Source organism: Nerophis lumbriciformis, linkage group LG06 (assembly GCF_033978685.3).
Source record: "Nerophis lumbriciformis linkage group LG06, RoL_Nlum_v2.1, whole genome shotgun sequence".
NCBI classification, from domain to species: Eukaryota; Metazoa; Chordata; class Actinopteri; order Syngnathiformes; family Syngnathidae; genus Nerophis; species Nerophis lumbriciformis.
Genome location: NC_084553.2, coordinates 25920919 through 25936695, shown reverse-complemented (window position 1 = coordinate 25936695; position 15777 = coordinate 25920919). Strand labels below are relative to the sequence as shown.

Below are 15777 nucleotides of genomic sequence, written 5' to 3'. Positions count from 1 at the left end.
AAAAGGCACAAGTGTACTTTGAAAGCGCTGAGCAGCGGGAGGTGAATCCGGATGAAAATTGGCAAAGCAGAGTATGTCACTTCTGCCGCTTCATGCGCGCAATCAACAACACGTCGCGAAACATTGGCAAGGACGGAAAGTTTCAGATGCTCATTTGTCTGGGTGCAAGGTAGGCAGGAAACATCTGTTTGTAGTTAAAATGAAAAGGCTTCACCTTCTGACAAACAAAGCAAAGCACCTTTATAACTCGGATACTAAAAAAAATAATGCCTGATAAAATGTTCTGATCTTGGATATAACTTTAGCAGTACTTCAGAATCCTAACAGCATTACTTACATATTTAATGACACTACAGTGTTTTATCAAAGGTAATAGCGTTCATGCTTCCATTTTTGAAAATTGTACTTAAATGATAAAGACGTACAGGTGCATTCACTGTACTACTTTTGTTGTTTCTCTCAGGGATCACTTGCTGCATCACTGGATCGCGCTGCTGGCAGACTGTCCAATCACTGGTCAGATGTACGAGGAGGCCGCACTGATCAAGGACCGCTCAATGGTCAACTCTCTGATCCGAGTGCTCCAGACTCTGCAGGAGTTCAACATCACCCTGGAAGCATCGCTCATCAAAGGTGTTGGCATCTAAACCAAACCATCTCCACAGATGAGCATAGCCGTACCAATTAAAAGTAAACCTTTTAAATGCAGGAAAAGACTCTTTACAGACAACATATTTGGCTTATGTTCAAGATACTGTTATATTTGCCATATACTGTATTAAGTGCAATGAGCCTTTTAAAATCTGTTGTTTTTATCCTCAATGATGTGGTCATGTTTTGAACATGTTTTCTATTATCAACCATGTTTTTTTCCACATTATTGACAATGACCCTCTTGTGCTATAATGTTTTATCGAAAGCTAAATATTTTAATTGTTTAAGTGAACTGCTGACTATGGCTATATTTAAGGGGATGTGGAGGTTCAGAACTGTTTAATATATTTTGTCAGAGAAAAACAGTATTATTTTGTAAACTCCGTCAAGTTGCTTGCTCTGTTGTCAACTCAGATTCTAATGTCATAATGCAGAGTTTAAAGCAAATGTAGATGTATGCTTTATAAGTATGTATATGATAGGAAGGGAGAATTGAACTGTGGAATTTACAAAGGAATTCAAAAGTTGTTTACATTACAGCTTTTTCTTATGAAATGTATGCAGATCGTATGTGAAATACCTTTGTACCAGGAAAAAGTGTTCTTCTTGCATGATATTGACAGTTCCCCAAAATGGAAAATATCTCTGAGGGGATACAAAATAATGAGTTATTTGTTCGCCTCCAATTCCACAAGAGATGTGTGGTCCAGCTTTATGTTTAAAGAAGTTAGAAACGACAGCCTTGATGTAAATCCTTCCATCCAGCCCTCCCTGAACCATCATCCAAGCCTCACTGTTTTGGGAGAAAATGTATGTTGACTACTTGAGATAAAGGATGCTTGTCTGCTGTAGCCATCCAAATTGGGAGCCAAAATTAGTACTTTTATTGACCCCCATCTCATTTTGTTACGTTTCTTGCTATGCATTTTCTAGAGCAGAAATTACTCCCCGCCCCAAACCCACACCCTGTAAAGCCTTTATCAAGGTCACTTTAGGCCATATCTCTCACAATGAACTTGACTGCGCAGCGAAAGATATTTGATAATTGAAGGACTTTGTTTTCTGTGCCAATAGTGTCTGGAATGAACTCATACATGAGCATCTTGCAAGATATATATTTTTGTTTTCCAAAACAGTTGTACATTTATTGGAATAGCTGTATAATGTAGTGTTTACTAAGTAAGATACCTTGTACAGTGTAAAATATATAAAGAATAAAACATCTGCAATGCACTTTGTTTTGTTTTCTAAGTTCATTTAGTTTAGATTTCAGTACGAATATAGCATACTTTAGAAAAGTATACATTTTAGAAATGATTTAACCTGAGGTCATACATGTAAACGGTATGTTTAGCCTCGTCTAAAAATACAAGAAAAATGACCATAGGAATGTTTTGCAGTAATTTTAAATATTTTGTTTGTAGCTGATCTTAATGCGCACTTTTAAAATACAGGATGGTGTTGATATGACACATTTCTACTAAAGTAAACTTTCTCGTCGAATGTTTGTTCCAACATGGCCTATATTAGCCTTTGAATATATTTCCTTTGTCAGCCGAGAAAATGTAAACAAACTCGTTCGCGCCATGTCAAAATGGGTGTTTATCTTCAAAGGGTACACCTGGTGCATTATGGGTGTTGGAGTTTCAAATGTCTCCCAAGAGCAGTCACCAAGAGCTGTCTTCCTGATAGTTCACTACGACTCCCAGCGTGCCGTATCCTTTTTGCTCGGACGCGATTGGTCGACTCAGTTTCAAACTATACGGCCGCACGCCTTATATGGTCAACGTGAGCTCGCGCTGTTCTTTCCGTGTTTTTATGCTAATCACATTTTAATGGCCAGCTGTATGCAGTCATAGTAAGAGCATGCGCAGTGTGTGACAAGAAAACGGCGAATATTTTTTGAAGTTTTTGTTCGGTAAGTCTCAGTTTTGTTCTTATTTATTGTATGTGTATGACGGTGCTATTTTAATTTGCGTGGAATGAACAAACACGCTTTGGATGTTTAGTGTTGACTCGTAGTTTGTGAGTCGGACGCACAAAGCGCGGCAGACAACGGGGGTGAATGGCAGCATGGCGTGGTGATGGTAGCGCAGCGAGCTAGCTAGCATGCTAACGGCTAACAACAATGAACCATATTTGGCGCTCTAGCGGGCAAAAGTTTGAATTTAAAGGGAGGGCCTCTTTTAACGCGACATTCGCCTTTTAACAAACACTGAAAACTTGAGCGGTAATGCAAAGTGAAACACAATTTCACCATGGTATAACGAGTGTTTGATGTATTTCAACGAATAGCCCGGTAGCTTTTTGTTTCTCCGTTTGAGAGACGTGACTGACTTGCTGTCTGTAAGGATTGCTACTTTGTCATCGAACAGTCACACAGTAGATTACTGATCAATGGATGTGATTAATGTTCGAACTTTTTAACACAGTGGCGTTCTTTGTTCTTAGAACGCGTTTGTGAACGCTTGAAGCTTTAAAGGGTCAACATTATTTTTTTATTGTATAAAGTGGCTTGTAATGCGTCTATTTTTTAAGCGCCATTTGAAGGTTAGCAGTGTTGTCTGTCATTTTTGCATTAAATGCATTGTTGTCAAAAGGTCTGATTCGTCCAGGGGATTTCACGTCTGCATCGAGCTCCCAGGAAGACTATGTTTGGCTTTCACAAGTCAAAGATCTATCGGAGTAACGACGGCTGTTGCATCTGCAAGACCAAGTCCTCCAGTTCGCGGTTTACAGACAGCAGTCGATATGAAGAAACGTTCAGGCTCTGTTTTGGGTAATGCCTGATTCCTGCAAATGAGTTTTGATTGCCTTCTGCATATTTAAGCATGCACATCTTGTACAGGCTCTCAGAGGACCGTGTCGGAGACATCTGCAATGCCTGTGTGTTGTTGGTGAAGAGGTGGAAGAAACTTCCCAATGGCTCCAAGAGGAATTGGAACCATGTAAGTAATGATTACCCTCTTCTCAACTATTTTTTTTCGTGCTCCTTTTGCAGTGCAAGTTTTTTCTGGACCTCACAGGTGGTGGATGCCAGAGCTGGACCAGGGTTCAAAGTGACAAAACCCAAGAAGATCAAGAACGGTGATGGGAAGAAGAAAAGCAAGCTGAAGAGGCTTCACAAGTTAAAGAGGCAAAGTGAGTATCTCATCTATTTATTGACTTTCACTTTTGAGGAACAGATGGACGTCCTCCAATTTAATGACATTTTCATGGTTAGACTGTGGTGATGTTGCTTTTTGGCTTGTAGCACCACATGGCTAATTATAATAATGCTCAGGATGTGCAGATCGGTCAGCATGAGCCAATTGTCGTGAAAAGTAAGATCGGCCAAAGCTGATTAATGGCCAATCACAAATGCGGTTTCTGGCTGATAGCGGCTAGCAGATAATTATCTGTCTCCATACAGTGTGGAGACGCTCCCTGAAACTGATAATACCCTCCGTTACGCAAATAAACTGCATTTCTTAGGATTTTACAGGGTTTCCCACAAATTGCCAATATACTTGTGGTGGTGGGGGCGTGCCCGGGGCGTTGTCAATATGTCATCAAATAATTTGCATAATCAGCGATTATGCATATATTTTCTTAAAAAGTGCTAAAAGATGTTATACACATATTTAAAAACAAATCTGTGTTATTAGTAATTATTGTTAACTAGGGTTGTACGGTATACCGGTACTAATAAAGTATCGCAGTACTAATCAATTGAAATCGGTAATATACTCAGGCATGTGATTTTTCCTTCTGTAGTCGGAAATCTGTCTTTTTTTATCTCTGTAAATATAAAAAAAATATATTTTCAGTTTTTTTCCGATCTACAATCTTGATCCGTCTCTTTGTGATATCTGCCAACAACTACGGTTTTCCCGTAATGAGTACGGTTTTTGATAATCCAGTGTTAAAAACTACGATTTTCCATTAAAATGATTACCGATAACTTAAAAATATGTATATGTCTTTGTGTGTATATATAATTTACAAGTAATGGCTCACCACAAGTGCATAAATGGAAAACACTGCGGCGATGATTCATATATTTTTTTTAAAAGGCTAAAAAAAGTTATTCAATTTGAAAATAAATCTGTATTGGTAATTATTAACAAAGTTAATTTTTTCCTATTCTATTGTTTTGCTCTGTTCTTAAATTGTTTATACCATGTTAAACAGGCTGCACTTTGAGAAGTTTTCAAGTTTCTAGAAACTTCTCCAATCATTTTAGTGACTTTTTCTTTATTAAAAACAACTTTCAACAAATGTAGCATTTTTCTCTGGTGTTATTAGAGACTATATGGTGTTTAGAGACTCTTTGCTTCTCCCGCTTGATGTCTGCGCCGAACAGTAAGAGCTGCAGCAAGCCTCTACTGTCCCAAAGTACTCACTGACGTCACTGCTGCTGATCCAGTTGCACTTTCTTTCAATGAAAGAGCACCACTGTCCTCTTAATATTTGCACATTTGGTAGATCGCTGTCCGAAGGAATTACTTTAAATATTATGTTTATATTGTTAATAGCATTTCATAAATAAATAGAAAAATTGTACAACTAATACAGTATATGTGATCAGTATCTGTATTGATGTCAGCCGATCTCACTCATGGATGATCGGTAGCAATAATGCTTTTTTTATAGATCATTTTTCAAAAACTCATGCTTTACAGGGTTAAAAAACTAATGCAAGTGTACAAAATAGGGAACGTGACAGTAAAGAAAATGATTAAAAGACATATGGTGTTAAGGGCTCCAGCCACCTATTTATTTTAGTAATCAAGTAATCTATGGATTAATCGAATATAACAAACTATAGCATCATATCATATGATGTAAACAAGGATTCTCGGATGACTTTTCTTTTTTTCCTAATAAATGCACATATCAATAAAATTACACTTTAATGATCGTCTCACTATTTTATTACAAACTCCAAAACCAGTGAAGTTGGCACGTTGTGTAAATCGTAAATTAAAAACAAAATACAATGATTTGCAAATGTTTTTCAACCCATATTCAATTGCAAAGACAAGATACTTAACGTTCAAACTGGAATATTTTTTTTGCAAATATTAGCTCATTTGGTATTTGATGCCTGCAACATGTTAAAAAAAATATGTCAGAAGTGGCAAAAAAGACTGAGAAAGTTGAGGAATGCTCATTAAACACTTATTTGGAACGTCCCACAAGTTAACAGGCTAATTGGGAACAGGTGGGTGCCATGATTGGGTATAAAAGCAGCTTCCATGAAATGCTCAGTCATTCTCAGACAAGGACGGGGCAAGGGTCACCACTTTGTGAACAAATGCATGAGCAAATTGTTGAAAAACAACATTTCTCAACAAGCTATTGCAAGGAATTTAGGGATTTCACCATCTACTATAATCATGAAAAAATTCAGAGAATCTGGAGAAATCACTGCATATAAGCGATGAAAATACGGACCTTCGATCCCTCAGGTGGTACTGCACCAAAAAGCGACATCAGTGTGTAAAGTATATCACCACATGGGCTCAAAAACACTTCAGAAAACCACTGTCAGTAACTTCAGTTCGTCGCTACATCTGTAAGTGCAAGTTAAAACTCTACTATGCAAAGTGAAAGCCATTTATCAACAACACCCAGAAACACCACCGGCTTCGCTGGGTACGAGCTCCTCTAAGATGGACTGATGTAAAGTGGAAAGTGTGCTGTGGTCTGACGAGTCCACATTTCAAATTGTTTTTGGAAACTGTGGACGTCGTGTCCTCCGGACCAATGAGGAAAATAACTATCCGGACTGTTATAGGCCCAAAGTTCAAAAGCCAGCATCTGTGATGGTATGGGGGTGTATTAGTGCCCAAGGCATGGGTAACTTACACATCTGTGAAGGCAACATTAATGCTGAAAGGTACATACAGGTTTTGGAGCAACATATGTTGCCATCCAAGCAACATTATCATGGACGCCCCTGCTTATTTCCGCAAGACAATGCCAAGCCACGTGTTATGACAACGTGGCTTCATAGAAAGAGTGCAGGTACTAGACTGGCCTGCCTGTAGTCCACACCTGTCTCCCATTGAAAAGGTGTGGTGCAACATGAAGCCTAAAATACCACAACGGAGACCCCGGACTGTTGAACAATTTAAGCTGTACATCAAGCAAGAATGGGAAATAATTCCACCTGAGAAGCTTAAAAAATGTGTCTCCTCAGTTCCCAAACGTTTACTGAGTGTTGTTAAAAGGAAAGGCGATATAACACAGTGGTAAAAATGCCCCTGTGCCAACTTTTTTGCAACTTGTTGCTGCCATTAAATTAAAGTTAATGATTATTTGCAAAAAAAATTAAGTTTCTCAGTTCAAACATTAAATATCTTGTCTTTGCAGTCTATTCAATTGAATATAAATTGAAAAGGATTTGCAAACATTGTATTCTGTTTCTATTTACGAATTACACAATCTGCCAACTTCACTGGTTTTGGGGTTTGTAGTTACATAAAGAAAAATATCTGTTAAAGTAAAGACAACAAAACTGTGTAGCGAGATGAACATTCATCTTTTTTCTACCGCTTGGCCCTGTTGGTCTCGTGGGGGTGCGGTAACCTATCCCAGGTGCATTAGGGGCTGGAGCCTATCCCAGCGGCACCCGGGCGGAAGGAAGCGTACACCCTGGACAAGTCGCCAGCTCATCGCAGGGCCAACACAAACAGACAAGAATTCACAGTCACATTCAAACACCAGGGCGAATTTAGTGTTGCCATTCAACCTTTCCCCTGAATCAAGGTATGTGAAATGTCTGCGTAAACGCAGTAATCCGCATTTTTAAGCATTCATTTTCACGTTAAAATATCACTTAATATTTTTTTCCGATATTTCATTTGAAAAACACAGAACGCTCGCCTATGCGCAGGTACTTCTTGCCTAAACGCAGCACTGAGTTGCAGGACAGGGAGACGATCAGTAGCACCGAAACAAACTCTAGTTAGTTAACCAGCTCGTTGTTGGCTCCAATCGCTCTCCGAGCCACAACGTTGTCTCCTGTCTATTTTGCTGCTAATCTCCGAAGACTGTTAGTTCTGAACAAGTAGTATTTCTAGAGTATTTATTAGTAGCCAGTTAGAAAGTATATTTTTGACATGACTGATGTAAACATAGGTCACAACAGCGGAAGTATATACCCCGAGGGGGCGTGGCTAAAGGATAGCGTTGCCGAATGCGAAACATTTTATGAGTTCTTTGCATGCATGTTATATAATTTTACATTATATTTTCAATGATAATAGTGTCAGTAAATTATTTAATTTAAAAATCTAAAAATGATGTGGTACATTACATGTACCACATCTAGTTACGTCCTCCGAGCTGAAACATTTTGTGGCGTACCTCAAGGATCAATACTGGGACCAAAATTGTTCAATCTCTATATAAATGGCATTTTTAAAGTTACAAAGGACTTAAAGTTAGTATTATTTGCAGATGATACAACTGCGTTTTGTTCAGGAGCGAACACACAAAAGCTAATACCAATAATAACAAAATAAAATAACAAATTAAAAAGATGGGTTTGACAGAATCACAATCTTTGAATCTCAGTAAAACTAAAATAATGCTATTTGGTAATAGTAAAAGGAAAAGTCCAACACAATTACAAATAGATGGAGTAGATATAGTAAGGGTAAAAGAAAACACATTTTTCGGTGTAATAGATGATGAAAATGAACCGGATATCTCATGTAAAAAATATACAACAAAGTAGCAAGTAACACGTCAATAATGAATAAAGCAAAACATGGTAGAAAATGGATGGATGTTCTAGACCAAAAATCACTTCATATTCTTTACTGTTCGCTACTGTTACCATATCTGAGTTATTCTGCAGAAATATGGGGAAACAACTACAAATGTGTGCTTCATTCACTAACGGTGTTACAAAAAAGATAAATTAGAATAATACATAATAATCCTGAATATAGAGAACATACGAACCCTTTATTTATTAAATAAAACATTGAAATTCAACGATTTGGTACATTTGCAAACAGCTAAAATGATCTACAAAGCAAACTATAACCTGCTACCCAAGAATGTACAAAAATATTCTCAACAAAAGAGGAGAAATATAACCTTAGAGGAAAATCACATTTAAAACATTTGTATGCCCGTACAACACATACAGCATATCCATATGTGGAAATAAATTATGGAATGGATTAACCAAAGAAATCAAACAAATCAACAATATGATTCAGTTTAAGAGACTGTTCAAACTACAAGTGTTCACAAAGTACACGGCACAGTAATTATGATGAACATCTTGAACGCTTTTTTCTTCTTCTTTTTTTTTAGATAAAGATTGGTGTATTTAATATTCATTGTTCTGTTACATAGAACAAGGACATTGGATACAATTGCTATGGTATGAAAAGGGGTAGGATTAATTAAGCTCAGCTTCTTCCTACTCCTTTTCGGATGTGCTGTAATGAAACAACTGGAAATGTGTGCTGCATTACATTGTATCGTATGCATGTTCAAAATAAACTGAAACTGAATTGAACAACATGTAAGTGTCAAAAATACAGCCAAAAGAGGTTGGTAGATGAGAATTAATCCAAAAGTGTAATATAGTGTAGAAATACACCCTTCCATCCAATTGCAGGAAATGTAGTTTTAATTTTCGAAATTTTCTTTTGGGGTTTGTGTGACAGCACTCGGTGCCGATAAAAATTGTCCTTGTTTTTTGTTTTTTCTGTCATTTTCCCTCTTCTTTTTTTTTCTCAAAGGGTGCTCACATGTCTGGAACCAGGTAGTAGATAATAAAGAACCAACCACCAAACAGACTATGATAAAGGATGATAAATTGAGTGACAATGTATTTAACATTTGAACACACATATTTGAAAAGTTATTAATTGGAGTGGTGTTTGATATTTGTACAAACTCGTTAGCATTAACATACAAGCTGTAGATGCAAACATGTCCTCACATGCCCCTATATATTTGAATAAAACATTCATTATGTAAGTCAAACATATAAGATGGCGTTAGCTACCTTCATAGACTTTTACCTTGTTTCTGATTGTTTGCTGCTCTTAAATATGCAGGATGTGATCTTGATTGCTGTAGTGATATTTTGAAATGTCAGCTCCATTTTACAGTGCAAACATTTCATCATGATGTCATGTGAATTTTTAAAAAATGATCGCAAACCCTCTCATCTTCTCTGTGCCCTTGTCTTTCTTTTACTTTGTTTTTCTGGGCCACCTCTTTATCGGCACTCCACTAGTACGGCCCCATGTCCCCTCTTCCGACACCACGGACACACACTACATCACCGACAGCAGAAGCTGCAGCGCCAATAGGTGCACTGGTCTCGTGTGCTTAGGAGCAATACAATGTCCGCATAGTCTACTCATTAAACAAATTATCGAAGCAAAAAAATAAAAATCTGCTTTTTTCTAATCAAATTAATCTATGAATTGTTGAAGGCCTAATGTTGTTTCAACCTAAATCTGTCATTTTCTGCCCACTTTTGTTTGTTCTTGATCAATACACAAGCTTTAAATTAAAGTCAAAATAAGGCAGCGATACTAGTTGCTAGGGGTGTAACGGTACACAAAAATTTTGGTTCGGTACGTACCTCGGTTTAGAGGTCACGGTTTGGTTAATTTTCGGTACAGTAAGAAAACAACAATATACATTTTTTGGTTATTTATTTACCAAATTTGTAAACAATGGCTTTATCCTTTTAACATTGGGAACACTATAATCTGTCCACATTAATCCACATTAAACTGCCTCAAGTTGTTGCTCAGATTAAATAAAATGACAAAACTTTTCTTCAACATATAAAAAGTGCAACATTAAACAGTTTCAAGTCAACTCATCATGCTTAATTTATTACAGCATTTGGGAAGCCTGTAGTTGATTTTTATTATGTAAATGTTATATTTTTATCAACATGTGATAGCAGGGATCCTGCCATTCAAAACTAGGCTGCTCCATTACTAATGATTAATGTAACTATAGCTGAAAAAATAGTACAATAGCAATAGGAGAGACTATTCATCCCTGAACACCATGGAGTTCATGTAGGCTTTATGATGCAGTTACATTATTATATCAATTATCAGAAACAGAAACTCTTCATTTAACATAATGTCCTTTTTTGCTGCTTCAACACAGAAAAAGGTAAAGTGAAATAACAGACAGACAGGGCTTTGCTGTCCATAACACACACACACCGCAAAATGAGCTAACGTTACGCTAAAAGCGAATTAGCCTTCACCTCAAGCCAGGACTGCGAGCGAGCTGAGCTGCAGTTTATATTTCTAGAACGTCAACGGGCTCATAGTGATGTTACTAGTAGTTGACTGGGAGGTGTTAATTATAATTTGGGGAGAGTCCGCTGCCTGATGCTTACCTGCTAAGCACTGACTCTGAATACGCACTGCTGATTGGCTGTTACCGCTCTGAATGTAACCAATCAGATGGTTGTGTGGGTGGGACAATGCTGGGTGCTGTGTACTGACAGAGACAGGCAGAAGGAAGTAGCAGTTTTTAGGAACTGCTACTGAAAGATCATCTTTATGTGTGTATGTGCTGAAAGCTTCATTTATGACAAACACACCTTTATGGAGTGATCACTGCAAACTCATGCATTCTTCGATTCTGCGCCCTTGGGCTGGAGTGTGTGCTACATGCTTTTCTTGTTGTTTCGTAAAATCTTGCACTTTTTTCCCTTTTTTAATTACCTCTCGAAGAACTCTGAAGAAACTTGTATCCTTTTCGTGATTTGAACGATTCGTACAGCCGAAAACAACACAAGCACGGGGCATTTTTTCTTCAAGGAAGGCTAAATGGCACCTAGTACCCATTGAAAAAAGCCCGCTTGACCACCACACTTATTCATTGGGCGGGACGTAAGCCGGACGTGACGTCCGTAACATCCAAGCAATAATCTACAGCTCTAGTCACAGCCTTTTTGAAAAGTGAAATAATTTCGCAAGAGTACTTATTAGCTTTCAAAGTAATATGTCTTTGAGTTTTTAAAATTGAGATAAAAATAACCTCATATTGCATGATGGTGCCAGATCTCAGCTCTTTACCAAGTGTTTTCATTTTGCTCTCCAAGCAGACTCTGACGCTCACAGCACCACCTCCAGTGTGTCTCCTGCCCAGTCGCCCAGTTATAGCAACCAGTCAGATGACGGCTCAGACATTGAGTCCAAACAGAGGCGCTCTTCTCCTTCCATCTTCTCTTTCTTGGACCGTTCTTACTGGAAAAGGTAAGAAAATGGCTGTTTGAAGCCCATATACCCATTTGCTAACCTGACTCTCGCCGGACCCTTGTAGTTCGCTGAACTCCACACAAGGATCTGGGCTCGAAGGTATTGCAAACTCCTTCCAGATAGCAAAAAATAATGAACCAATCAGGATTGCCGGGCGGGATTTCATAGATGTGACGTAGCGCCGAAACGACTGTTTGATTCAAACAACAATGGCGGCACGCAGCCCTCGCTGCGTCATGTGCTGACATTGATTCTACTATTGCAACTGTTTTGTCGAATCTACCGAATATTAATTATTTAAAAGATGAACAGAGAACGGTTTTGAAGGCTTTTAATGGTGGCAAGGATGTTTTGGCGACCGGGTTTGGATTTCCCAGCGTCGCTCTCATCAGCGTCATGGGTTGATTTGGATGTGAGTGGTGGAAGTAGCACGTCATTCAAGATGACGGACAAATGGTTTATCCAATCACATACAATGATTTTTTTACAAGGCCCCGCCTTCTGAAATACATCTCCTATTGAGAAATCCCAGATCCTTGTGTGGAGCTCAGCGAACTACAAGGAACTGGCGAGAGTCAGGTTACACATTTGCTATACTAATTAGGAATGGGTAACGTTTACAATTTAACCAATACCGAATCGGTACTTTTGAAATGGTACTGGTGCTTAAACTCTGCCCAAACCAGTTCTTTAAAATAAACAGTAAATATTATATAACTACAAAAGTATACTTCATTCATTAACCGTGTTGTAAAAAAGATCATTTAGAACAATACTTAATGTTGGATATCGAGAACACTTAAGCCCTTTTTTTATAATGTGGTGAATTTGCAAGCAGCGGAAATTATGCACAAGGCAAACTATAATCACACCCAAGAATGTACACCAATTATTTTCAAAAAAGGAGGAGAAATATAACCTTAGAGAAAAATGTAACTTAAAACACTTGTATGCATGCAAAACACTTAAAACCTTTAGTATATCAGTATGTGGAATTTAATTATGGACTGGATTAAGCACTAAATACTAATAAGATCCAGTTTAAAACTGTTCAACCTAAAAAAAAATTGTTTACAAGTACAAAGACAAATAATTCTGATATACATTTTACACTTTATTGAAAATGAGATAATCCTGTTAATTTCATTGTTAATTACAATTTATTTAAATATTTATTCTTGAGAACTTTATCATTTATGGAGTTAAATTGTGTACAAATAGATAGTGAACACATGTTAGTAATTGCTATGAAATGGAAAAGGGGTAGGATTAAATAAACTATACTTCTTCCTACTCCTTTTCGGACGTGTATAGAGAAACTGGAAATTGTGATGTATCATGTGGTAACTGTAAGCATGTTCGAAATAAACTTAAATCCTAAACCATACAAATGTTTTAATGTTCTACTGAATTTTCTGTGGACAGTCAAGTAATGTTGAATACTTCAATAATAAATACAATTAAAACCTAGTAATACATTCAATGATATCAAATAAAATCCACAACAAATTGTCATAACTATCACAGCAAAACACAACACAGCATGCGCAGAAGGCGACTTGCTTGTGTTCTAATGATGATGTTTAGAATTCTGGGGTTCGTGAATGCATCTCTCTCGCCGTGACAGTGATTGGTGCACAGCATCGTGAAGAATGTTGTGTTGCTGTTGGAGCAAGCACCACGGCGCGCTAAGTTCAACAATAAAGTTTATTAAGACTGCCAGACTCGATGTACTTCTGTCGGGGACGCTCCATTACTTGCAAGACGTTACATGCATGATATCACCTTTTCCGGTAATGTTGCATCTTGTCCTCTGTAGGCAAAAGGTGTGCTGTGGGATCGTCTACAAAGGCCGTTTTGGAGAGGTGATTATTGATCCTCGTCTTTTTAAGCCCTGCTGCAGTTCAAAAAAAAAAGAAGACTCTGGTGTCCACACAAGTTCCTTCACACCTTCCAGAAACACATCCGCCACAACTCCCAAAGGAAATGAAAGAAACTTGGTGATGGCTCTTGTTTAATCCTCCATAGCACTCACCTGGATTTGTCTCCAGTGGCAGACTTCCCTCCTCCTTTCTTAGATTTTTTTTTTGTTATGTATCTTTACATGTACAATTACGGTTTCATATGGTTTATTTTAACTTTTGTATAGTGTTTTTTATTTGTATTTTTTAAATAGAAGACGCAAAAACAAACAAATCTTGAGGGCATTAGTTTTATTTATAGGTTGAGGAGAAACATTATTTTGGTTACCTATATGATCCATGTTTTCTAAATATATTGTCACTTTGATACATATCAATAATGTTGTATTTGCATTTGAGAAGAAAAACACACACCAGCTTTTTTCTAGTACAGTACCAGCTTTTTTTTGTGTTGGAGTTGATCCTCCACATGTTGCTGCAAACTGTTATATTGTTCTGGTTCACATGTGACTTGTTAGGGGTTTTAGGACACAAGGGGCAGTTGGCATCAGCAGGGATCATTAGGCCAACTCCCCTAAATGAATTAACTAGATTTTATCATATTTTTGTAGAGAAAATTATGGTGATGTTTGGACAGATGAATCACGACATCACAACTTTGAAACACTCCATTTGAATTTAGAGTACATTGAACTGAATAGATGTGAATAGAAGATGCATGCAGTATGTTTCTCTGCCTTTTGGAGGGAACATCAATTATTTCTTTTGTACAGTCACCAATGAAATTATGTGGAATGCTGGGGCCCCCCCCCCCCCCCCCCCCCACACACACACCGTTATTTTGTGAAAACCGTTTGGGCCCATTCAATCTTTTCCGTTTACAGCCACGGGAAACCACTACTTGTGTACAGAGAGGGCTTTATTTAACTTAAACCCAGTTTTGCCTTCATTTGAGGGTTTTTTTCTCCAAAAATGGCTGCAGTACATTCCAAGCTAATCAGTATTTGAATTTGAAAGAAACATTAATACAAAGTTGGGGGAACTGTCTAAGTGTAAGATTCCTAATGTTCCAAATGTCATGCGTAGTTGAAGACGCGGTGATAACTTTTTACTGAATGTTTTCGTCTCTGATCTGCTTTCAGCTTCAATTGTCAAAAGTTCAAACTATGCAGACGTTTTGAATGTGTGTCTTTCTGTTGCTGTCGGCAGCGTTAAATGATGAATTCTGATTCAACCAAACTGACTTGTATAAAGCATCCATTACCATTCATTATTGTCCCAAATATGTCTCATGTTTGTCATTTTAATGATGCTCAGGTTGCACCATGTTACCCAATAATGCGTGCATGCTGTCTCAACTCTAAACCATCTCAGACTGTATGAATTTGACAGTTCATGTTCAGGAATTAAGCTTGGCATGGCAGGGTCGTTTTAAACCCAATCAGGTTCTCATTGAAAGGAGAATTGTTGCCTCCTTTTAAACTGCTTAATAAGCTTATTTTTCGACATATTTTTCAAGGTTCATTTTTGAAAATGAAATGTGCCTTAATGAATTACCTGACATTGTCTTAATGATTCTCATGTAATTTATATTTATTTATTACATTCTTTTTTTTTACCTGAGGTAGCTGGTGTTGAGCCTTTCCGAATGTTTTTGCGCACTTCCTTTGAACTCACAAGTTTATGTTTTTATGATGGTTTTTGTATACTGTACCACCAAGTAGAGCTGTACTTGTATAAGCTAAAATAAAACTTTGCCATTGACGTGTGTGTGTGTGTGTGTCTGTGAACCGCTAGATGGCGTCGGAGAGCTGATGACAAAATGGTATCAAACCACCTTGTTGGTATTGCATGTAACACTATTTTTTCCCCTTTTGGCTCCATATAGAAGGTCCACTCTTTGATATACAGGCGCTATAAAGTGGCCCCACTAATAACTA

General features: G+C 37.6%; 2 protein-coding genes across 5 annotated transcripts in view; both read left to right on the top strand.

Moving 5' to 3' along the window:
• dennd5a (DENN/MADD domain containing 5A) overlaps positions 1–1616 on the top strand; it is a 64676-nt gene extending 63060 nt beyond the window's left edge. For all 4 annotated transcript variants that reach the window (XM_061963979.1, XM_061963978.1, XM_061963977.1 and 1 more), the window contains 2 exons: positions 1–169; positions 464–1616. In XM_061963979.1, the coding sequence (XP_061819963.1) occupies positions 1–169; positions 464–647 (353 nt within the window). In that variant the 3' untranslated portion in view covers positions 648–1616. The remainder of the gene's footprint in view (positions 170–463) is intronic.
• Positions 1617–2448: 832 nt separating this feature from the next.
• Positions 2449–15601, top strand: sinhcafl (SIN3-HDAC complex associated factor, like). The gene is given in 8 exon segments (XM_072913358.1): positions 2449–2572; positions 3255–3433; positions 3503–3602; positions 3681–3795; positions 11759–11912; positions 13735–13822; positions 13824–13901; positions 13904–15601. Coding segments are annotated over 7 exon segments (693 nt in total). The 5' UTR covers positions 2449–2572; positions 3255–3305; the 3' UTR covers positions 13934–15601.
• Positions 15602–15777: the final 176 nt, after the last annotated feature.